This window comes from Ursus americanus, chromosome 10 (genome assembly GCF_024610735.1).
Source record: "Ursus americanus isolate L20-20 chromosome 10, mUrsAme1.1.p, whole genome shotgun sequence".
Lineage (NCBI taxonomy): Eukaryota > Metazoa > Chordata > Mammalia > Carnivora > Ursidae > Ursus > Ursus americanus.
In genome coordinates, this window is record NC_142136.1 from 68,118,065 (window position 1) to 68,143,512 (window position 25,448).

At 40.9% G+C, this 25,448-nt stretch overlaps 1 protein-coding gene across 1 annotated transcript in view; it reads right to left on the reverse strand.

Annotated features, from left to right (window-relative positions):
• B3GLCT (beta 3-glucosyltransferase) overlaps nucleotides 1-25,448 on the reverse strand; it is a 119,831-nt gene that overhangs the window by 63,013 nt on the left and 31,370 nt on the right. The window contains exons 5-7 of the mRNA XM_045797008.2: nucleotides 13,279-13,355; nucleotides 12,689-12,800; nucleotides 5,995-6,131 (exon numbers count right to left, since the gene is read on the reverse strand). Coding sequence (XP_045652964.1) covers nucleotides 5,995-6,131; nucleotides 12,689-12,800; nucleotides 13,279-13,355 — 326 coding nt within the window. The remainder of the gene's footprint in view (nucleotides 1-5,994; nucleotides 6,132-12,688; nucleotides 12,801-13,278; nucleotides 13,356-25,448) is intronic.

Here is a 25,448-nt window from a genome sequence, read left to right on the forward strand (position 1 = left end):
AGGGCAAGATATTCTTTGATTTTAAGCTGCATGAGGTAGAATTACATACCTACCCAGACCGCTGAAATACCATATGGTTCTATATCTGTCGCAGGGCTAGAGACTAGACCGTCAGTTTCAATTACAAACACCCTAACACATATTTTAAGGGCAAAGATGTAATACTGATTTTAAAAGGAAAAGTAGTAATAAGTTTCAAAACTCTTTACTGAGTTTTCAGCCTAGTTGAACCACAAAGATTTCTTTTTTATTTTTAATTTATTTTTGGGAGAGACAGCATGAGCAGGAGCAGTAGACAGAGAGAGAGAGAGAGAGAGAGAGAGAGAGAATCTCAAGCAGACTCCACGCTGAGCACAGAGCCCAAAGTGGGGCTCGATTCCCAGGACCCCGAGATCATGACCTGAGCCAAAACCAAGAGTCAGACATTTAACTGACTGTGCCACCAAGGCACCCCAAGATTTCTTTAAAAATTTACTTTTAATTAAAGGAAAGAAAGGACACAGGTTATAATTTATGTTTAGTATTAAAGCATTTGTCTTGGGATAGATATTAGTGCAACTTGGTGGCAGGTGGCTCCAAACAGCCCACGTAATCTCGGTCACATCCCTGCTCAATGCCGGCCCTCAGATTTGTCAGTAGGAGTGGGTGAGGATACGTAAAGAGACAATGTTCTCAGACACACTCCAATATATATTAACAGAAAAAATTCTGCCCTGGCACGGATTCTTATCCAGTTTGAAGTCTTACAAGCCAGTTTTTATAAACAAACAATATCAAGGTAACTTTGGAATCTGGACTCATGCCAACGGCCTTCAAAATCTGATCAGGCCACATTCAGACTCTGAAGACAGAAAAAGTCATACCTGGGCTTCCTGCCACAGGCAAGGGACACAGAGTTGGGACGGGAACCCAATGGATATGACATCCATTGTTAGACGGCCGTGCATCACAGGCCCCTTAAGCTTCCTAAACGATAAAATACCTCTGACGTATTGCCCTAAACATGCTCTCTGCTTTTTTGACTTTTTAAGTTTCTTTCTCATTCAATTCTTGAAAATTTGTATTTGGGGAAAAATTCAGAGGGGCAAAACTTGAAGACCACTGAATTTCTTTAAGATGGACAATGTCTAATTTGAAGACACACAGAGATGTACATTGGAATTTTTAAGTGGCTATGTCTAGCAGCTCATGGAGTCTACCACAACCTTAAGTGATGGTTACCTCAGCGTCACGAAGGTCACGATGAGTCAGCCTCACTGACACCCAGAGCCTAAGTCAGTCACCTTGCAAATGTGTTTCCAGTTCTAAAAGTGTGCAGGGCATTCATCTAATTTAAAAGACAAGTTCTAAAAGTGGGAACTAGGTTTTACTTTTCTATACAAGATAGCACAGGGGTTTTCCAAATGCTAATTTCATTAACCAACAATGCCAAAAAAAAAAAAAAAAACCCACACAATTAAGGTCAGAAATTCCAATTACTTAGATAAAATATTTCCTCATTAAATATTCAGTTCCTGGCAAATACGACATTTAATATTCAGCTTTCCTATTTTTAGAAGGCTACCTAAGTCATGTCTCAATAACACAGCTCTAAAGACACAACCAGCAAGACTGGAAACTTAAAACAGACAGGGGGGCCCTTCAACTCCATATTGGAAGTTCCTAGCTGACTTTTACAGTTGCATTTGTGAGCTAGTCAAAGGAGCAAAATATTGAAAGAAATCTAGGTAAGTTTTACTGGCGGAAAAACAAGAGAAAAAAACCAGTAACATCAACCTATTTGAAGAGATCATCTTACTGGAAATTTCTCCAAAAATGCAAGTGTGTTCTTTTATTGACACTATCGTTAGAAGATCACACAGAGGGGTCACCAGGAATGCTAGGTGGTGTTAATTCAAAACTCACTTATGTGGGATTGCCAGGGCAAATAATGTTTTTGGTGGGAAAAATCTAAAAAAGTGTGTGTCATGAAATGTTTTTAAGTAACCAGTTTTTCTGATGACCTGAGCAGGAGAAACCCTTAAGTAACTGTAAACAGTTGTCCTACCTACGAGTGGGCCATAAAATCATGGAAAGGAGGCAAAAGGGCTCACCACTACTGCAGTGGGCTCTGTCGACTGCCTACACAATACAGAGCTCCCCCTTCCTTCTTCCTAAGAGACTTCTAATTACTGAGCCCAATAAATGGGCTCCAGGGTCAGAATTAGTTTAATCCCAACCAAAGCACTGAAATTCCCTGCAAGCATTAATGGTCCGGGAGCTGCTACATGCCTGAAGTGGACCCAACCAACTTCAATCAGACAATACCCAACTAGAGACTGAAGATAAGCACTTATATTCCAATGGTTAGAGAGGTTCTCCATTGCTTAACATAAACAAACAAAAACATTTAGCCCTTTTTTTTTGAATCACAAGAGGAACCAGATTTAGGATGAACTGATACTGTATGTGGTTTCAGGAGGCTGTGTACTAAAAATGAGAGAGAGTGAGAACCAGCATCCTCAGTAACAGGGCTGAACTCCTGCATCAACCAACACAGACCTCACCCTCAATTACATAATCACATTTCCTTAATCCAGCATGCTAACTGATATAGTCTCTAATAACAGGAGGAAACAGCACATTAGCTTTGGAACTGGGAAAAACCAATTGGGAAGATCTAATTTTGCAGCCAATGGGGCTAATTTATACTCTATGTCTCCTTTAGTTCTAAGTATAATACCAGTTTCTTGAAGAATGTATACAATCTCCTATGAGAAAACCATTTTTAAATAGATCTTGGCCATAAGATAGTTGCTATGCTAAATGGGTTACATCATGTTTTGTCTGATTACTTGTCTGCATCACAAGAAAAAGGAAATACGGTATCAGGTAACCAGAATTTTGCATTTGGTACTCTGGGAGAGCCTACGCTTTCACTCTGTTTTGTTTTTGCTGGCAGGGGAAAGGGAGGAGAAGCACAGAGAAGACCATGGATATTAATTAACTACAAACACTGGGCAGTTTGTTGGCAATCGTTCAGTGTTGTGGAAGCAGAGGACACTGAATGCAGAAGGTTAACTGGTGCCTTAGGATTCCTCTATCACGCCAGAGTTACGGGGGAACTGCTGGAAATTTTCGGAACTTGTACAAACGATTAATCTTTTGGCCCCAATTCCCTTATGTAGTCCCTTACATACCCTACTGCAGTGACATGAGGCCCTCGGTCCTCTCCCACATCTCGGTAGAAAATATAGCTCAGCTTGACCAGAAAGGGAGAAAGCGGCACTTGTCAATAGATATTTTCAATGACTCCGTAAAGATGACAGAAGAGAAGCATGCGCCAGTGCGACTCCCTCTAGAGAACGCCAAGTCATCCATAACAGTGTCCCCTTAATAAGACGAATATCTTGGCTAATCCAGAGCCTGGGCCCCAGCTCACAAAGCCCCTGGCAGTTAGTTGCGTGGTGAGCATGAGGTAGTTAGAAGACGAGCATAAGCCAGAGCCAACAGAACCTGCCAGGACTTTGGCTGCCTCTCCAGCTTAGAAGCAGTGAAGCCAGAGGGCAGAATTCATAGGCCCAAGAGGTTTTATAGAACAGGTTTTGTAGAACAGAACTGTCTGCGTGCCAAGCAATGAGTTGGGCTAAACTGTCCTTTAAGAGGATCCGAGGAGTCCAAGATGTGTTCGACCCAGATTACTTCTATCCACCTGGTTTAAAAGTAAGTCAAAAGGAAAGCAATAATTATTATACCAAACTCAGTAAAAGGTGAATGCATCCAGCATCAAGGGGCCTCCAAGGTCCTTGCTTGATGGGGGATGGAAAGAAGTGATACTCGCTAAACTACAGGATTTGTCTGCTGGATGCGTGGCCTCCTGGATTGGAAGGGCAGGATGGAGAAGGGGGTCATACTGGCTTCAGAGAGATGGTTATATCCCAGGGTTGCTGTATAGGGTCTTTGCAGGTCCGTGGGTTTCTCTTTAGCCTTGAGGGAAGAAGGTGGCATCTGTGCTCAGAGCACTGCATGGAACAGTTATAGCTGTACTTGTCCCTCTTTCAAGGGACTTGGTTCTCCAGTAGACAGGAGACAGACTGAGAAAGAGCTTCTAACCCACAAGTCAGAAAAGTCACAGCCACAGGAACTTCTGTAGAGGGTCAGTCCGTATAATTCCAGTCTAGGAAGCTAAGTACAGAGAGTGAGGACAGCGGGGAGGAAGGCTACCATGGGGGAGAAGAATCTGGAAGGCACAAGGAAAAGCTCCAGGGCTGGAATATGCTGCTCACGGCTCTGGAGAGTCCAGACTGAACACAGGTAGCCAAACTGGGCCCAAACACCAGGCTGCTGGACACAGTGGGAAAAGAGTGTCCTGGGGGCTCCCGGTCCTCAAGCCACAGCAAACCCCAAGCTTAATTCATTTGAGAATAAAGATGACCCAGGACTGCTGAAACAAAATTATCCTTCCCTCATTCCTGCAGAGAGTAGAGCCAGGCAGTGCAGGGTGAGGAAGGAATGACAACTTTCTCTTCTCGTTCCCCTTCCCCTCCTGCCCAACCTTTCCAAGAACAGTGCAGGGAAAATGTGTGGGCCTCCTAGGCATGCCTGGCACAGGCTGGGGGCAGGGTATCCTTGCCCGGTATTCTCAGGACGGGCCCATGGGTCAAACGCTGTAGTTGGAAATAATAGAATCCACTCTGGCCAGTTTAAGCACAAAGTTACACTTACAAATGCATATAGATGGCTCACAGAATTACTGGAAAGTCTGAATAAAGAGACTCTAGGCTGAGATTATAAGAACAACCTCCAGATTGATACTACAGAAATGGGTAGCCGAGGAGTTGTGGCCTCTGCCACTATCAGGAAGCTGCTACCTCAGGAAGCTACTGTCTCAGCTGCAGCCTCCAAATGACCCCTCCTCTATCATGATCTCTCAAGCCGAATGGACCACCACGCATTGTCTCACTGTCTCCTCCTCCATATAACTCAGTTCCCAAAACAGATTTTCCACAGCACATCAACCTAATGGAGCCCACCTCACGTAGCTGCTGTCTTGTAGGAAGGAAGGCTATACAACATGGAGGAGCTGTTATTGTCCTTTTCGGATTCCACATTGGGAAAGAAGGTCTTACGCTGTAAAAACTTTCGAATGTCAAATGAGTTGTCAGTAAGGGCTGGCCAGCCACAAATGACAAGGTACTACTACCTTATATGTCTACAATGGGCTAAAAAGTTTTCCAAGACTCAAAACCCCAGAAACAGCACACTTGGTGTAAGAAATAACAGACACCCTTCCATCTTTGAGGATACAAAGGCCTCAACTGCTTTATCAACTTGCCATTCCCTAAAGAACAAAAACACATCATAATTAATCTGAGGCATTCGAATTAAGAGCCTGTCAACAATCATATTTCTCCTGAAATACGACTTAATTATCTTTACTTTTCACATTGAAAAAAGCATGATTGCAATTATATGCACAAATAGCTAGGTACGAATATCTACAGAGCCTCTGATAACTGTCCCCCCTGTTTAAACGTGTGTACCCATGTACATAATTTGCCATCAACTCCCACCCCTGGGCATGTTACAGATTTGTTTTCTTACTGATGACCAAAGTCATACCTATAGTTAACTAGATCCATTAATAATAGTAATAACACTTGTGGAAGTAGAGTTCTCAATGCACTTATGTGCCCTCCCTTGGGCTCACAATTTATTATTCAACTTAGAAAGAGGAAATAGAGAACAGATGAGTAATCAGTCTGAGGGGACCAGTACGTGATAGAGCAAGACCCTCAGGTATCGATGAGTAATCAGTCTGAGGGGACCAGTACGTGATAGAGCAAGACCCTCAGGTATCGATCAGCTCCTGCTCCAGGTCTTCCCACTCCACCACACGCTGCCTCCCACTGCAAAACTCACCCAAGATCTATCAATTACAGTACTCAGTGAAATAAAAGTCGATCTTCTCACACACACACACACACACACACACAAAGTCTAATAAATTCTTACTTGTTTACAAGTGGAATACTAAGGGCCCAGCCAGCAGCAAAGTCTGGATATTTAAAAATCGTAGGATTTTCAGAAAAGGCATAATGGTGAATTATTGTAGATTCTTCATCATGTAATGCTTTTCCTAAAAACCATTCCTGTTAAATAAAGATATAAAATGTCATTCTCTTATAAAGATGTGGTATATACATATACAACAGAATATTACTCAGCCATCAAGAAAATGAAATCTTACCATTTGCAGCAACCTGGATGGAACTAAAGGGTATTATGCTAAGCGAAATAAGTCAATGAGAGAAACACAATTATATGATCTCATTCATGTGTGGAATTTAAGAAACACAACAAAGGATCAAAGTGGGAGGAAGAGAAAAATAAAACAAGACAAAATCAGAGAGGGAGACAAACCATAAGAGACTCTTAACTACAGGAAACAAACTGAGGGTTGCTGGAGGGGAGGAGGGTGGAGGGATGGGGTAACTGAGTGTGGGCATTAAGGAGGGAACGTGATACAATGAGCACTGGGTGTTATATAAGCCTGATGAATCACTGACCTCTACCTCTGAAACTAATAATATGCTATATGTTAATTAATTGAATTTAAATAAAATAAATAAAAATAAAATTTTGAATGTACATCCAAAAAATAAAAATTAAAAATAAATAAATAAAATGTCATTTTCTTAAAAAGCCATTTCATACAAGACCAAAAAAAAGTCATATCATTAATTCTAGTTAATTAAGTATTCTGGGTGATAGAGAATTAGCATACATTATTACTTTCTGAAGAATTTTAACAAAAACATATTTAATGCTCTATGATAATGAACATGGCATAATCTTTACAAAGAGAGTAATTTAGTATATCAACAGGATGAACAAAATGTTAGTCATCATTATGCCATAAACATATGAAAGTGGTTTTCTACAGAAAATTCCATATCAAAATACTATTAAGGCAAAGAAAACAGCGCTCCTTTATGCCCTACTGAGGTTTGCAAAGAAGAATCTGAAAAATTCCTTCCAGAATTAGTGCCTATTTTATTCATTTATTCATTCACTCGATTAACATTTATTATTGTTATCAATTAACATTTGACATTTATTCCACACCAGGTGGGAACACAGCTTACACAATAGTGGGGAAACAGAATATAAGTAGGTAAAGTAGGGTCAGATCAGGTGACTGCAATGCGCTAGGATGAAAATAAAACAAAGTGCCTGGGGACTTCCCTGGAAGGAGAGAGAAACCTCTCAGGAGCTAACAACGGAACTGGGAGTAAATAATACCAAGGGGCCCCCTATGCACAAACCCCAGGAAGAGCCATCAAGGCAGTTACTACAAAGTCCCAAGGTGAGAACAAGCTTGATACTTACAATGAAAAGGGAAGTCCAGTGTGCTAGAATATACTGGATAGGGCGAAATGGTATGAAAGAGACAGGCAGCAGACAGCCCAGGGTGGATTTCAGACGCCAGTGGGAAGCAACGCAGACTTTACTCCAAGGGCAGTGGAACACTTTCACTTCCGGCCACAACAGAATAGTCTGGTTCAGACCTGCTCCCCACTGAGAACAAGTATGAATGCTGCTGGAAATACTTAAACCAAATAATTGAGGGCATCAGAATACAAAGACAGATAGTAGATGAGGGCAAATATCCAAGAGAGAAGGGAAGCCCATCCCGCAGTCACCTCCTTTTACCCTCAAGGAATTTGCTGGTTCCTATAGCAGAGAATGGTACAGAACAGAAGGCAGCAGTTGGGACACTGCAGCCTTGCTGCACTGAGAGAGGGGTTGGAGCTGGAGGCTGCCAAGGAAGTAGAGATTTAAGAGGATCCAGAAAAGTGAGCCCCAAATTCTTCATGTGATTTCCCTTCAAGTCCTAGGCTAGAAAAAAGAAAAAGAAAAAAGAAAAGACAAGAACCAAGAACCAAGTGGAAAGCAGCAGTAGAGAGCCTAATTGCTGACAAAGGCTTCAGCAGGGGTGCTGGGGAGCCCAAGGCCCAGGTGCAAGGTGTGCTGGAAGAAAGAGGTCTAGAAGTAAGGGCAGTCTGTAAACAGACGTACCCAAACAAGGTCTAAAACTCGGAAGAATATTAAATCCTCCTGTACGTAGGGATATCATCCACAGCCTCTTTGATTTTTCACATAAAATATCTGGCATTTAGTGAAAAATTACCAGGCATGCCAAGAAACAGCACCAGGACAAAAACAAAGAGAAAAATGAGAAATAGAGATGCACAGATAACCGCAGTTATCAAAAAAAAAAATAAGTATTATTCATATATTTAAGGAAATAGATGGAAAGATGAAGAATTTTGCCAAAGAGCTAGAATAATAAACAAAAGTCAGATGGAAATTCTAAAACTGATCAATGCAATAATCGAAGTTAGGAATCCAAGTTAGGAAACACAAGAGAAGGAAGGATTAGTGACCTGGAAAGTAGTAAGTCAGTAAAATATATTCAGTTTGATGCACAAAAAAGAAAACAAAAGGAAGAAAATACAGAAAAGAGAATAAAAGCAATATAAGAAACAGTGAGAAGGTCTAAAACACATGAAATTGGAAAGCCAGAATAGGAGAAACAGAATGGAATGGAATCAACATTTGAAGAAATAGAGGCTTAGAATCTTCTAAAACTAACAAAAGTCATCAAGCCATAGATTCAAGAAGCTGTATAAACACCAATAAAGTATAGAGGAAACCACACAGAGGCATATGTTGGTTGAAAAGACCAAAGTTAGAGAAAATCTTAAAAGTAACTTGAGGGGAGACGGGTGTGCACATTTCTTTTAAAGGAACTAAAACAAGACATACAGTTGAATTTTCAATGGAAACAACAGAATGTAAAAGACAACGGAACAACATCCTTACGGTGATAGAAGAAAATCACTGCCAACCTAAAATCTAGCGAAATTATCTTACCCCAGTGGGAAACCAGGGGGGGGGTTTGAAGAGGTGAGTGGTATGATCTGAATTACCAAGAGGCTAGATTATTAGGATGGCAAGAGTAGAAACCAAGAGACCAGCAAGGAGACTCTAATTAAATTGTCAAGGCAAGAGATGATGGTAGGGTGGACCAGAGTGGCAGTATTAAATATGGAGAAAGGATGGAAGAAGATGTATTTTGGAGGTAGTCTCAATGGGATATGCCAACATAGGCTCCTGGGAAAAAGAGGAATAAATCATGAGTCCTAGGTTTTTTTATATGAGCCACTGGATAGACCATGATGCCACTTCTGAGATGAGAAAGACTGAATGAAGATGGGAGAGGCATTAAGAATTCAGTTTTGCATATGTTGAATTTGAGGTTGCGATCAGATAAGTGGAGGGTATGCAGTAGGGAGTTTGGTACAGGAGCAGGGAGCATATGGCTCGCTCCCTTGGTTCCTTCATACTCTGCTCAAAAGTGACCGGATACTCTATACAGAATAGTAAGCCCACCCCCAATCTATCCCTTATCCCTCTCATTCTGCTTTCTTGTTCTCCGTAGCTCTTACTACCATCGGACACATTGTTTGCATTTTTGCTCCTTGCCTATCTCCCCGGCCACAAGAATACCCCCCTCCTTGGCAGGGAAACCGTCCATTCTGCTCACCGCTGTATCCCCACCAGAAGACCTAACATGTAATAAGTGTTCACTAGCTTTTGTTAAATGAATGGAGCAAGTCCAGGAGAGCTTCAAATGGCAACCACCCCGTTAGAGAAACTAATTTAAATCAAGCACCCTAAATGCTAAACGTTTTGCATATTTTCCCTGTTATCCAACCGTCCCTACCTCTCTGCCCGCTCCTTATCAGAAAACAAAAGCAGGAGGGACACCATATTATCTCTTCTGTTTGTGGTTGTGTCCCAAATACCTCCCAGACTCTTGGTTTTGGTCACTTCAGCAACAGGTCATAACTGAACACATATGCAACCCATTGATATAACTATGAGCTTGGGTTATAGAGCTACACCATGATTTTCTCGACATTTTACAGGTATTTTAAATCATCACTGGGCAAGAGGGATAATCATAAGGTAACTGGCTTTGGCTTAAGATAGAAATTCAAGATCTTTTTAAAAAAATCAATGACATGGGACTTTCTCAAACTGCTAAACACTACCCGACACGAAAATCGTCACATTTAACATAACATGTCAATACAGTTTGTTTAAAGAAAATAAAATACTTCAGGAGATTTTCAGTACCTTTCTTACTAATCCTTCACTGTTAGAATTTCCTGCCGCAAACATAATTTTATGCAGAACATGTTTCAATGTTTTTACTCCTAATGGCAGTGTCCAGCTATTATCCAGTATATAAGATTGTTTTCCAATATTGGGGGGAGGGGTTACTATATAAAATAAGGGAGAAATTTATATAGAATCAGTGGAAAGACGCACTCCCCCACCCTTCTTAACAATTTTCTTAATAGTTTCACAGTCAAGACAATTATAATCAAGATAAACTGTAAAATAACAATTCAGACAATGTTCTATTAGTATCTTAGAATTACTCTTTACCAGAACCTCTGTTTCACCTCTATTAAAAAAAAGTCAAGACATTTCAGCAAATGCACATTCATATTAAAAGCATATAGTAGGAAAAGAAGAAAGATTCCAGCAAGATATGGAAATTTTCAGAAATCACCTAGAAAGGCAATTTAACAAAGATTAATTATTTTAATAAAGATTTAAATTTTCCATTTAAAATATTGTATAACAGTGTAAATTTGTGTAAGAATGACAGAAAGATGTAGAAGGGAAAAAACATCAGAATCCAAAAAAAAAAAAAAAAGACTGATGCTCTAACACACTAATTATTATTTTAATATAGTTTATTTGTATCAAAGCCAGTTTTGCTTTTTTCTAAAATTTCAAATTGTAGGGGAAAAAAGCATACCGGTTTGAGCTAACTTGAACGTTATGTAATCTTTATTTCCTAATGCTAGTTTCAAAAGAAATAAAGCATCCTAGATTTTTTTTAAAGGTTGAGTTCAGAAAAGAGGGGGAAAACATCTCATTTTACCTCTGTTCTGTACTTGCTTTTCATGAACTTGCTTTGAACTTTTAAATTTATCATTCCAATTTTCATTAAAAAGCACAGTGAGTCACCATCTTCTGCAAAGAATTAGAGCTATGGATAATGGAAAAATAATCTCCAGGTGAAATGAACACTAGGAGGAGATTAAAACTCCTACATTCTAAAAAGGATTTGGGAGTTTTTCTCAAGTCAAAAGGAAACATAACAGCCTAACAAATGTTTTACACAAAACATGGCCAAAGTACATAGATGCTGGTTAGCATCATCTGAAAAGATGGGATAAGACACATTTATAATTCTTCTCTCCTTTGAAGGATTTTTCATTTTAACCTAACAACCTTCTCATTCAATTATATCTGTATCTTTCCTGAAAGCAAAAGCAAAAAGAGAAATCATAATGGACCACTGCGGTTTTTGAAGAACCTCGAAACCAGCGGCTTTGTTAAGGTAACAGACTGTCCAGTGTTCGAGAATCATCACTGTTGCCCAACATTATTCGTCTGCAACAATAAACAAAGCGGCACCCAGAAGCCACCTTTCCTTCCCCACATTCTCATTAAATATGATTTAGTTCTGGAGTGGGCACCAGAATAGAGGTGGGGCAGGTGTCCAGTGGTACCCGAAAGGGCCCAATTCCACTTATTCTAAGTTTAAAGGATTCCATATGGTGATCTGGGTATAACCCAGGCTTCTCCAGGAGAAATGAAGAGCCTGATTACTCTCGATGTATCTCCAAGGCATCCTCCTGAGACACCACGCAGCCCAGCAGGAAAGCTGACATTACACAGTTAATCAGTCATTCACAAATACTCACTGACCACGTATTAAGTGTTAAACACTCTGCTCAGTGCTAGAGACTAAGAAATAAACAAGAGCCAACTGTTACATCATATCTGCCCAAAATATAATCTGAAAATATGAAAAGTAGGACACAGAAAGTAGCATTGGACTTTTTTTTTTTTTTTTTTAGCATTGGACTTCTAACATGAGATGCACCCCTTCTTACCTCCAGACCTTCTCAAATTTTGTTCCCTCTGCTTAAAACACTCTTTCTCTCCTATTAACTCTTACTCATCCTACAGGATGCAGATTAAAGGTCACCTCCTGTCCTGACCCTCGGGGATTAGGTTTGATGCCCTGCTATGTGCTTCTGACAGCACCCTGTATTTCCCTGAGTATAAGATCTCTCACTTTTCATTGTTTCCTTAATGGTCTGTTTTCTCCTGTCAGTCTATATCACCCACGTCATCAAGATCCTTGTCTGCCTGTCCTAGCCCCTGCTATCACAGTGCTTCATACACAGCTGGCAACCAAGAAATACTTCTCATCTAAAATAATATGTGGTCATTGTTGACAAGGAGAAATAAGCAATTTAAACTTATTTCTTAACTCTGGGTTATAGCTTTTTAACTCTCTGAAACTGCTAACACATATAAATAGATTTTGCCATTTAAAAATGGTCCATTATAAGTTCTATCCCTCCAAAGCTACAAAACCTCAAAAAGAATTGTTTTAACATTGCTTCTAGATATTCAACTATTACTTCATTCTTTTTAATTTTAAATTAAGTGTTTTTATTACTTTGGAAAACCTCTTAATCAAAATTAAATCTTCTTTTAAGCATTTCCCCCAATAGATAAATACTGGTACTAAAATTACATTCACCTTTGATGGGTCATATCTTCTGAGTGTTTCTAAGAGTTCTGGAATTTGTATTCTTGTCTCCTCTTCACAGAAGAAAATCCACGATGAATTTCTGCTATATGTTACAGAAAAGCTGACAAAGAGAAATAGGTTATAGTAATCACTTCTATAAAATGAGTTTATGGTAAGGTTTAAAACTAATAAGCAAGAAATGGATGAAAGACATACAAAATGGCAAGAAATCTAGATTTTTTTCCCCTACATTTTTCTTCAATGTATAGTTTCAGCTTATTGGAAAGCCAGATACTAATGGTTTATAAAACAGCTAGAGTTCTTAAAGTTAATTCTCTCCATAACAACACCAGTCCAGAAGGTAGATAATTTTCAAATATAAATATCAAATCTATCAACATTTTAGCTTTTAAGAAAACAACATATTTAAAAACAGAAGCCATCCATGATTAAAAGAATCAAGAAATCTGGGTAATGTAGTAGTCTTAAAAAATAGAGTTCAAATTTACTTTACTTATTGACTTTCAGTAAGAAAAGTAGGGAGCATTGGAATGTTCAGGTAGAAATGTCAAAATTCACACATTTCAAGTTAAACATACTGTGGTAACAATGGAAGTATGGTCCATGCACCTTCCTGCTTAGACAGCTGGTGAAGAAGAAGGACTCTGGGGAGTTCCTAAAGAAACATTATTAAAGAGGAGAAATAAATAAAAATACAATATGATCACTCCGATTTAAAAAAAAAAAAAAGACCCAATTTTTAAAGGCAGGTATTTTCAGAAACCTGACATTTTACTCTACTCTCTTTTTTCTTCTCCTCAGGAGCTGCTAGAAATGAGAGATGTTGGCTGACTCCACATAACCTCTTTATCACCTACGCATGGAACAGTGCTAAAGACTCCAAGAAAGGTCTTCAGTGATACCAGGAGCTGACCTGAAATTTGCGAAGGTGACCAGAAGGGAAGAGCTCAGAAGCAGTCAGGGATAACACAGAGGCACAGAAACAGCTTTCACTATACATACCATAGGTAGCAGACGGAAAGTGAAACACATCAGCTAAACAAGAGGGTGTATATAATATTCAATTTATCTCATGTAAAAAAAAATTTAAGTGCCCTTAAAAAACTAAAATACCATGGTAATGAAGAGTTTAGGGTCTAATATTAGAAATACAACCCTTAGGTACTCAGACAATAATAGTAATAACAGACTTTGAAAATTTATAAACATAGGAGGAACTAAGATTCAGAAACAAGACACATCTGTGGTTAAATAAATATGCATACATATACACAGAGAAAGAGATTAATATGTTTAAGGCTACGAATGTTAGCTCACGTTATTACAAGCCCTAAGTCAGAGATCTAATAATATGCTTGAATACCATCCTCCCAACAAACTTTTAGTATATTCTGTGTTTTATTCAATTTCTTGATAGCTGTTGCAGACAAAAGATATTGAGAATAAGTGCCTAAGTATTTGAACTATTACTACACTAATGTAGATTCCATACCAGCTTTTAAGTTCATATAAGTTCATTATTTCAGGAGAATGGTTTTCAATATAAATCTTTGGAACTGACTTTCAAATAAAGTCTCGTTTCTTTATTTTATGTAGTATTTATTTTAACTTTCATGTACAAATATGAAATGCAAGAATAGTAATCAAAGGTTAAATCAGACTAGCAATATGACATGACAGGAAAAAACCAACTGAAAGGCTGAATTAACAGTTAGTCAGTATACTCAATATAATACCAGGCTTTCCTGCTGTTGGTTATGAATTATGCAGTAATTTTCACTGACTTTTAAGAAATGGCTATATATATATTATATATATGTATACATAGATACATGTATATTCATGAGGGATTATATAAGAACAAAAATCATGTGTGAAGAAAACTAATATTAATAGTTGAATAAAGCTTTCAAAGAATTATGGCATGCTAATATGAACTAGCTAGGAAAGAAAACAGCAAATACTTTAAAAGGTTTTATAAGAAAATAAGTAGGGGCTCCTGGGTGGCTCAGTCCATTAAGCATCTGACTCTTGATCTCAGCTCAGGTCTTGATCTCGGGGTTGTGAGTTCAAGCCCTGTGGTGGGCTCCACGCTGGGTGATGGGCATAGAGACTACTTAAAAAAAAAAAAAATGAATGACCTATTGTGTAGCAATTGAAAGTATAATAATGAAGACTTCGTAAACATGGAACTGTCTTTATGTTAAATGGAAAAACAGACAGGATTCCAAATATGTAAAACAAATTCATATATGAACAGAGACTGGAAAGGAACCAGAAAAATGAAAATTTTTGTGTCAAGATGACCAAAGTATTACATCTATGCTTTTAAAATCCTTTAATGTAGTTAAAACATTGTTTAGGTTTAAAAGTTTCTTGAGGAAAAATGAATACACCTCAGAAGTCTTCTTCCATACAAGTCCTATCCTTCCTGGTTACAGAAAGTATAAAAGTGATGTCAACAGGTATCACAGGGAGGCTGTGAGGGCACCTTCCTGGCAAGGATGCAAAGACAGGCTTATGAACAATCTGTCACGACAATAAAAGTAAAAAGGCAAAGTCTTAGCACAAAGGAGTAAAATTCTAGTCTAAAATAAACTCTATGGATTACTAGTAAATTATAATCATCCTTATCCCCATTCCTTTTTGTTTACTAAATCATATGCCTGGGTTTCTGCTTCGGACAGTGAACACGAAAATGGCAATCAAATTTTCTGCACCCACCTATCTCCAAATAGAAACATTTCAAAAACTAGTGGGCTATGTTGGTAACTGTCTCCAAAGGTGTATGATACCTTGTTCTTAAAAACATACCTACCTTGACATTCAAAAACTTGGTCTTAATTCTTGATTAACCGAAGGTCATTTAAATTATAAATAAATTTTCATCCACGAATCCTCAAAAAGGCCCAAGAGCTTTTACTCTTGTTTTTTATACACACATATGTGTGTGTATTTATACACATGTGTACATATATATATTCTGTGTGAATACACATGCACACGTGTTCTTATGTATTAGCACCTCTAAAGTAAAATAATTTAAAAGGTCACAATAAAATTTTCTATCAAATGATCTTACCTCAGTTTTTACTACTTGGAATTATAATAATTAATGCTCTTTCTAAGAATTTGTGTGTTACAAAAAACACAACCACCAGACTTAGACCTCCTTACAGCTGCCATACCCAGCTTACAGCACTTTTATATGCAATGCAAGTTTTTTAATATGTAATAGGATGGATGACTGAGAGAGTTTTCAAATGAAATATCAAAGGGAAAGAAAATAAGAAAATGTTATATCAACAGTGCCATTTGGAATAAAAGGTATAGTAAAGGCACCCATGCCTACGGCACTGTCTGTTGTCGATCTAAATGACACCTGTTCACCCAACAATACTACTATTCCAAACCTACAAGGTAAGGCAAAATTCTATCAGTAATGAGATAATGCCATAACAGAGGCAAGCATAAATGGGCTAAAAATACGAAGGGTGTACCGTGGGCAAATGACTGAAAAAGGAAAGAAAATGAAAAAGTTGAACAGTAATCTAAACTTTCATGTCAACTCTTTGTCTCGTTGAACCAGTCTGTCTTCACTTCCACCATCAGCATCTACTGGTCCCCCAACAAGCACTTTGAGGTCAGAAAGCCTACTGAACGTGCAGTCAGTACCTCCTCTGAACACATGTTGTATCAAGTATATGTTCACACTTAAAGCCACTAACAATTATGAAGAACAATCACCTTCAAAATCAACACTCTAATTGGTTCCCTGGTTCTCACACAAATCCATCACCGGTATTTGGCAAAGGGGTTCGATTCCACAGCTGAGCATTCTAACAACGCTCTGCGAATGGAGATAGCCCATCATTCTTGATAAGGAAGGAAAACCATGAAAATTTTATATCTGGAAATATTAATAGTATAAATGAAAGAGCTAACACTTGAACATGGATGGAAACAGATCAATATTTAAATATCATAAATAACTTTAATTATTAGGCAGGTTTGGTTTTGGGTCACTTTACTCTTTGTACCTCTGTCTGGAAAGAATGCAACTAATTTAACTTCATGCTGCTGGCCTTTTCCCTTCTCAACGGACTATTTCCCAATGCTTGTGACTTGCCCATAACCTTAATTCAAAGTATAAACCTAGCAGTACATGTGTTTATGGTCTAATTCAGTCTCATCATTCGGACCAAGTACTAAATTTGAAAGCAAAAGCCAAGACATTTTTCAGGATGAGGCGGTGGCTCTGAAACACTGAATCCTGTTTTAAGACAGACTCCAGTTCAACTGCATTTCCAAATTCCAACTGTTATATAGGTCTTAACCATTGAACTGAGCTTTTGGACCAACACATGAATTACGATGAAAACTAACATCTGTTTATTGTTATAATTTCTCCCATAAGAAAGAGGTATATCTTATGAGGATGATGATAAAGATGTCTGATATGCTGTTTGGAACCATGTCAGACAGATTTACTAGTCTTTAAAAATCCAGTATTCACTTATGAACCAGTAGATTACATGTGTTGCTGTAATAACGTGTCTTCCAGGAACCTGAGCCTATATTTAAAATATATATATTTCTTTCCAGATACGTGTCTTAATCACTATCTTCTCCTAACAAGAGAAAATTATTACCTCCTTATTTATAAAATTTATTTTTATTAACTATTTACTTTGAAATGCATTACTAAGTACATTTTTATAGCTCATATAAATCTGTTTTAACTAATCATTCATTCATTCATGAAAGGCAGTACTACAGCTCAGTGTTTAAGGATCTGATTTCTGGAGCCAAGGTACTTGCATCAGAATCCTCGCTCTGGGGGCACCTGGATGGCTCAGTCAGTTAAGCATCCAACTCTTGGTTTCAGCTCAGGTCATGGTCTCAGGGTCCTGAGATCGAGCCCCACGTCGGGCTTGGTGCTCAGCATGGAATCTCCTTGTCCCTCTCCCTCTGCTCCTCCCCCTGCTGCCTCCCTCCCTCCATCCCTCTCTCTCTCTCTCTCTCTCTCTCTTTTTATCTCTCTCTCTCCCTCTCCCGGAATAATTAAAATCTTAAAAAAAAAAAGTTAACCATGCCATAGTTTCCAACTCTCTGTCTCTGCTTCAGACCCCGACCCCATATATCAGATGTCTCACTAGTCCCTGCAACCCCACCTCTCTAAACCTAAGCTCGCACACTGGCTCACGGACTGGCTTACTTTCCTTGTATTCACCCTTTCTCTAATACCCAGCAAGACCCACAACGACTGCCCCCATCAACGAGAGTCCCCACCGTTGCTCTTGGCAGGAGTCTGGCAAACTCTACTATTTGTTCAAGGCTCAGTTCAAACGCTGTAACAAAGTCTTCGCTGACCTTTCCAGGCGGGGCTAGATGCTTCCTTGCCTGTGTTCTCAGAGTGCGATGCCACCGTGGCTTCACGCAGCAACGTGCAGTGTGTCCCCTACTAGAACGAGCCTGCTGGAGGGCGGGCACCGTCACTCACCCGGAAGAGACCAGGTGCTGGGCAGCACCCACCACAAGCACCCTGTCCCCAAGGAGCACTTGCCCCCTCTGCACAGCTGCATGTGCTGGCCCTGAACCGATCCCCCTGTACACCTCTAGGCACTGGGTACGGACATCACTACCAAAAGAGTGAGCTCCGAAGTGACTGGCTTCCGTGGGCCCCCAGCTCCAGACTCAGTCCTGCGCAGCAACGTCGGACTGGCCACACTCCATCACAGGCTGCCTCCCCTGAACCTGGGGAGACCCGGCGTCTGGCCTCCGACGTTCTTACTGGGCCAAGGCCCAGCTCCCACCAGATTCAGCCGGGATAGAGATCCCCAGGACAGGGAAGGGGTTCAAATGCTAGGCAGCCAAAAAGAGATGAATGTTCACAACACGGCCTTCTCCAAAGTGGGGTGAACTCATGATTGCCGAGCAACCGCCTCTGAAGCAATGTGGGTCTCAATGCCCTATTTTCTCCTTGGGGCATCTTGCCCAGGTCCTTCCTTAGAATAAATATTCAATAAGGATTTATTAATGAATGGATGGCTGAATAAATTCTTACTCAACAGCAATGTAATGAAGTCTCCAGTTTAATAAACAATTAATGTGATGTCTTAACACCTAACAGTTACTGCAAAAAAATGAATCTTCAGTAAGTAAGCAAGCATCCAACTGCTCTCACCTAAAAAGAGAACTTTGGTGATAGCCAGCGACACACTGTCCAAGCCAACCTTTCAGTGAAGTGCCTCGCGCTGTCTCCTTGACAATAAAAAAAGTTCTAAAAACAGGAAACACAAAACCGTCTTGTTTCTCAAGCTTCTTCACACTGATCTATGAAAGGCTTTGCTCTGACTTATCTTATGGAAACAAGGTTTGTTTTTTTTTAAACTAATGAACCAAAGTCTGTAGACTAACTAACTCTCCTCAAGCAAATAGTGATTTACAGAACTTTCTGTGAACAGGGAAAAATATCATTTATTTGTTAAGGTTGAAATTCTTCCAGGTTTTAAATAAAGTTCATACCACAAAAGAAGAAAATAAAATTAGACGTGTCTGTTCTTTTCAAAAGCTATTTAGTTGGGGGTGGGGAGAGCAGGGAAGTTTCTAGGCAGCTAGTTCAGCTCCATTTGATCCAAAGCATAAAATGTAATCCAGTATCTGCCAAATGTAATGTATACAGCCATAATATTCCCCCCACTCTTCCCCCAAAAAACTCTTATAACAACATCCCATCTCTGAACTTGCTTTTCTGCATTTGCAGGTTGCCTTAAAAACAAAACCATAATTTGTCTGTGCTTCTGCCCATATCTGTCTTGGGTCCTGCCTCCACTGAGCACGGGCCTTCCCTCCCCACTGCGCTCACTCCACAGGGGCTGACTTCCTCACTCGAAGTGGTTCCCCAACCAACCATGACCCTTGCCCTGTACCATGGTTGAAGCTCACACTTTAGAGTCTTCAAAATGGTGCCGGAATTTTTGTTTTACTAGAACCTACCAAAACCCCACCATGATGCCTTTATATTCTTTCCTTTATTATTTCCAACTTCATCTTATTTTGAAATTCCTTTGGAGAACAATACTGGTTTCTGTAACTTTAGGCAAGGGTTAATACCAAATACTTCTGAAGCCACAGGAAAAATGATCACCATCTCAGTTCCCCTGGGTCACTGGATCCCAGGTCCCAAAAGGGAGAAGGCGACACTCGGAGGACGGCCTCTCTGTCAACAACATAAGGACGAGAAAATCCGATAGTGTCTTCACCAGAAGCCAAGCCGTTTGCTCCTAGCTCGTGTAACAAAAAATCTACATACAAGTATTTTCATGCAAACATCCATTCAAGAAGGAATTTTCGTAGGTTCAAAAAACAGAAGTCAAATCATAACGGACACACAGATCTCTGCACGTAGTCGGCATTTGGAACAACACACACTCAAGTGCCTCATTCATTAAGACACTGTTGCATGAACTCTCCTTACGGGTTTCTGTCAGCCTCACCTCCAGGCGGCTTTTTGTGTGTGCACCTCTTTAAATAGCCGGTCTTTGTAACTCCGCATTACCCCTCCCTCTGTAACGCAGGGAGAAAAAAGACGGAGGGGGAGAAAAATAGCACTTCTTCAAAATCCGTGTTCTCCTACCTACAGATTTGCATTTAGGGGCCCCATACTCATCAACCGCATCCCCCACCCACTGACTTTACTTTCCATCCGTTCTGATCTAAAAAGACCAGTGCTGAGCCCACTGTGAGCACATCCTTACTCATCACCCAAACTGCTCCCAAAATCCCAGATGCCACCTGGTGTCCTAAAAGTAAGCCTTCCTGACGACTTGGCTTTGTCTCCCAGTTTCGGTTTCCATGTTCTCAACTGACACCCCTCCAGCTCATTTTCCTATCTTTCTTAACTGATTTGACAAGTCTTGTTTCTTTACCCTCTCAGGCTTTATTTACATGTGCACTGGGCGCTCTGTTACTGTGTGCTTTTTACATATTGCCCCAATTCCTCGATGGTTTCAGATATGCACCGTCGTTCTAAAGGGCCCTGTGTATTGCCTAGAGTTGTCCTTTTAATTCGTAAGTACTTAGTATAACCACACATGTCCAGTTAATATTTGTTAGATAAATATTTTAAGATGCTTATCTCGGACGTCTAATACCTACCTAATGATATAGTCATTTCTATGAGGAAGCAGTTACCATCTACCTCCTAAGTAATTCAAAGAGCTAGAGGACCGGGGCGCCTGGGTGGCACTGCGGTTAAGCGCCTGCCTTCGGCTCAGGGCGTGATCCCGGCGTTACGGGATCGAGCCCCACATCAGGCTCCTCTGCTATGAGCCTGCTTCTTCCTCTCCCACTCCCCCTGCTTGTGTTCCCTCTCTCGCTGGCTGTCTCTATCTCTGTCAAATAAATAAATAAAATCTTTAAAAAAAAAAAAAAAAAAACAAAGAGCTAGAGGACCTTTCTCACCCTTTGGTCCACGCAGCCAAGAATGGTACTCTGCACGTAGAAGAGCACTTGGTAAAGTCTGCTGGCTGACTGATTCGAAGACACATACAACTACCAACTACAGAGCCGTTATAAGCTGCCTCGTAAGCTTCAAAACTGGAGCTGGGCCTGACAACTCCCAATGACCCAAATTATTTTAGAAACAAGGGAAAGGGTGTCACTTCTCCAGCCACAACTCCCCGTACAGTCCTAAGTTTCAGACGGAGAGTTAGTTTAGGCTCCTGCTTTCATATGTGCATTTAGAAGGATGAAAAATGTTTGTGTTGTTAGTAAGACCGCATTTAACACTCTGAGGCAAAACAGGCAGAGGTAACGACTTGCCAAAGCAAAGAGAACAGCGAGTAGCAGATGCGTAATCACAGAAACCATTAAATTTTTGCACCTTAATTTTTGGCAGATTTTGTAGTCAAGTGCAACCTGACGAGGGTAATGAATAAACAAACAGCAGTTCTAGACATCTGGTCCTGTGGGAGGAATAGATATTTTGGGCTATCAGATAAATATTCAAATGATAAAACTTACTGTTGATTCCTCCCTTGGCAAGCAACTTTTGTGAATGCTCATGGTGGGCAAATCTACGGGGAAAACCCAAATTGCAACCTGAACGCTTCATGGTTCAGGTCCCAAGTGACACGAGCACCCCAGACATCCTATTCAATTAGAGCACACCCCAGCGAAACCATGGGACTGTCCCCTCCCTGAAGGAGCCAGCATGCTCCCCACCCCATCACAGTGCTAGGGATGCCCTGACAACTTCTGCCTTAGGGTCTCTTCCGTGGCTGATGAATGAGTTGTCAATTCTTTCTCAAGAATAGGTCAATTTATTAAGTTCCAGTTAAATTTTAAGTAGGAAGCCGTCCCTGCCTCTTAAAAAGACTTTGCCCCACCCCCATGTTTGGTGCATCTCAGCATTTAATTCTCTGAAGTTAACCTTATTGCTCTATTTTCATGTAGTTCTAGGTCAGGGTATCCCAATACTGCCCCAAGGATTGTCTGCAGACCCTGTATTAGCTGTCAATTATCTTTGGATCTTTGAAACCTAATCATATGTGTAGCATTTAAAAAAAAAAAAAAAAACCTCTATAAAGAGAAAAAAATTAACCAGTATCAAGTACAGTTGCAGACTCTAAAATCGTTGTGGCCATTTCAACTACCAAAAGGCTGGATCTTACGAGCAAATTAAATCCAAGTATTACAGTTTTGTCGTAACTACCTCAGTATTCACAGTTGGCTTCCATCCTAGGAAAGAATTTCAGAATAAGAAAAATAGACTATCTTATAATTAAAGGGAAGTTTCCTTATTGCTTTCGTCTAGACTCCATTTATTATCACAGAAATTAAATGCTGGAAAAGAAGGGTTTGCTTAATGATGTTGCTTAATTACGTGTCTCTAAACGTAAAACCAATATTGCCACCTAGTGGCAATCTAAGACAGCTACTAAACACGTTTAAGGTGCAAATTGTAAACAGAAAGGACAATACAAATTAAGTATAAGCAAACTGAAAATAGAAGCATAAAAGAAACTGCTAGAAAAGGTGAATACTTGAGTGAAATGGACCTGCTTTCTAAGCTTTAAAAGCTGAGAAAAATGTATCAGTGAAAAATGCAGTTTCTAATATTGTCCACGTGTGGCATTCCATGAGGCGCCAAAGAGAAGTACAGAGCAGGTCTTGCCTCCCTTTGGATTCTGAAAGCAGAACAGATGCCCCGGAGGAGAAAGGGCACTGCAGGGGAGCTCATGTGGGATACCAAAGGAGCATCCCAGAAAGTGGCACCCATCCTGCTGTCCGTCATGGTGGACCAAGGCTGTCAAAGGAAGAATAATAAACACTCGGCCATAAAAAGGAAGGAAACCCTGTCACGTGCTACAACACGGATGAACCTTGAGGCCATTACACTAAGTAGAATAAGCCAGTCCAAAAAAAAGACAAAGACTATGTGATGCCACTTCCATGAGGTATGTAGAGTAGTCAGATTCATAGAGACAAAGTAGAAGGGTGGTTGCCAAGGGCTGAGGGAAAGGGAAATGCAGAGTTGCTGTGTAGTGGGTATGGATCCAGTTTCAGTTGGGAAGACAAGAAGTTCTAGAAACTGGTTACACAATGTGAACGTTCTTCACCGTACCTGTACTTAAAAATGGTTGGGGGCAAATTTTACATGTTTTTTTTTTTTTTTAACCACAATTAAGAATAAAAATAACAGTAACAACAGCACCAGCAACAGCAAAGTGCTCTGCCTGGGGATACCTTCTGAAGTAAGTGCACAGACAGGAGTCCCCACCAGATGGCCCAGTGAAATGGACATTTTTGAGACCCTCTCTTCCAAGTCCAGTCTTGGGAACAGGACAGTACTGATCACTGTTTGAAAGGCTATTCCTTCAGGTTCCCCAACATCAGACAATGCACCTTATCTGTCTCACACACTCCTCCTCCATCCCCAGAGTGCTGCTCCCGCTCTGCGCAGTCCCCAAACCCTGGTTTTCCCCAGGGCCCCACTGCTCTCCTGGGAGAAGCACCTTCAAGCTTTCAGCCCCTACCTGTCTATGTCCCCGATTCCAAATCCACCAGCTTCTGGTCAAACTGCTCTCCTGAGTTTCAAGAAAACAAATATCCAGCCTCCAGCACCTGACACCTCCACCTCAGACTTCATGGATAGAAACCTGACATCATCTTGCTCCCTGCAAACCTGCGAGTCCCACCCCACCTCAGCCCTAGCTGGGCACTGGTCCTGACTTCTCAGCCCTTCACCCCAACTGCCCCCCTTCTGGCCTCACATCTCCCCACCACCACCCCTACCAGCTCCACCCCCCGCCCCTAGCCCAGTGCCTCTCACACTGCCCCATGGCTAAGCACCAGCAGAGGTCTGCAGCCCCACTCAGAGCAGCGTCACCCTGGACAACTCCCAACGACCTCACACTAGGCTCCTTGCCCCAGTCTTAGCTCTGTTCAGCCACCGGAGTGATGGTTTTAAAATACGGAGCTGAGGGGCGCCTGGGTGGCTTAGTCCTTAAGCATCTGCCTTTGGCTCAGGGCGTGATCCAGGCGTTTATGGGATCGAGCCCCACATCAGGCTCCTCCACTGGGAGCCTGCTTCTTCCTCTCCCACTCTCCTGCTGTGTTCCCTCTCTCGCTGGCTGTCTCTCTCTCTGTCGAATAAATAAATAATCTTTAAAAATAAATTAAATAAATAAATAAATAAATAAAAATAAAATAAAATACGGAGCTGACACGCGGAGGCCCTAACGGCTCTCCCTAGCAGCCATGTTCAACTGGCGGTACTCGTACTAACAGGGATTGCGGGTTCCTCCTGCTTGTACTGCCAGGGGCCAGAGATGCTGAAGTCCTGGATCTCAAAGAAATGGTTCTCAAATGCGCAGAGTCCCCCGAGAGGCCCTGAAGAGGACACAGAGCTCCTCTGTGGGCAGGTTCCTACCTCACCTGCCGGGCTGTGGCACCTACACTGCCCACCTCCTCCACAACACGCTCCCGCTTCTCACCTAGCTGCCTTCCCCTGACTGGCTACAGAGGAGCCCTCCCTGCCCCTTAACCTCACAGTACCTGATTTCTTACTTATTTTTATCGTACTGTGGTAAGAACATTTAACACGAGCTCTGTCCTCTCAACGACTGTAGTGTACAACCAAGCACAATGCTGTACTGCAGATCAGAGCTAATTCATCTTACTCAATTGAAACTTGACACCTGCTGCTAACTCACTTCTCCCTCCCCTGGTTACCACCGCCCTGGCCTTTGATTGTATGAATCTGATGATTTTAGATACCTCCTGTATGTGGAATCACGCAGTACTTGTCTTTCTGCACTTCTGCCTTGCTTTAAAATTGCCTGCGTATGGGCCTGTCTCCTCTCCTGGACTGTGGGCTCTTCAAGTGCAAGGACTATGCTTTGCTGATGCCTGTATGCCCAGTGCTTTGAATGAATGGGAGGTTCACAGATAAATTCTTCTATTGACTTGAGTCCTTGATGTGTAAACAAAATCCTGACTTTAGCAGTGATGTCAATTTATCTCTTCTTCCTTTCAGAGATTAGAACTCCTTGCGTTTTGGCTGGATCCAAAGGCCCAACTAGATAATACTTTTCCCAGCTTAGGTGTGCCCACGTGACAATGGGATGTAGGGAGACATGATGGGAATGACGTATGCCACTTCAAGGTCATATCCTTAAAAGGAAACTGGTTGTCCTCCACACACCAGAACGCCAATGTCGTGGTAGTCAACCAGTTCCAG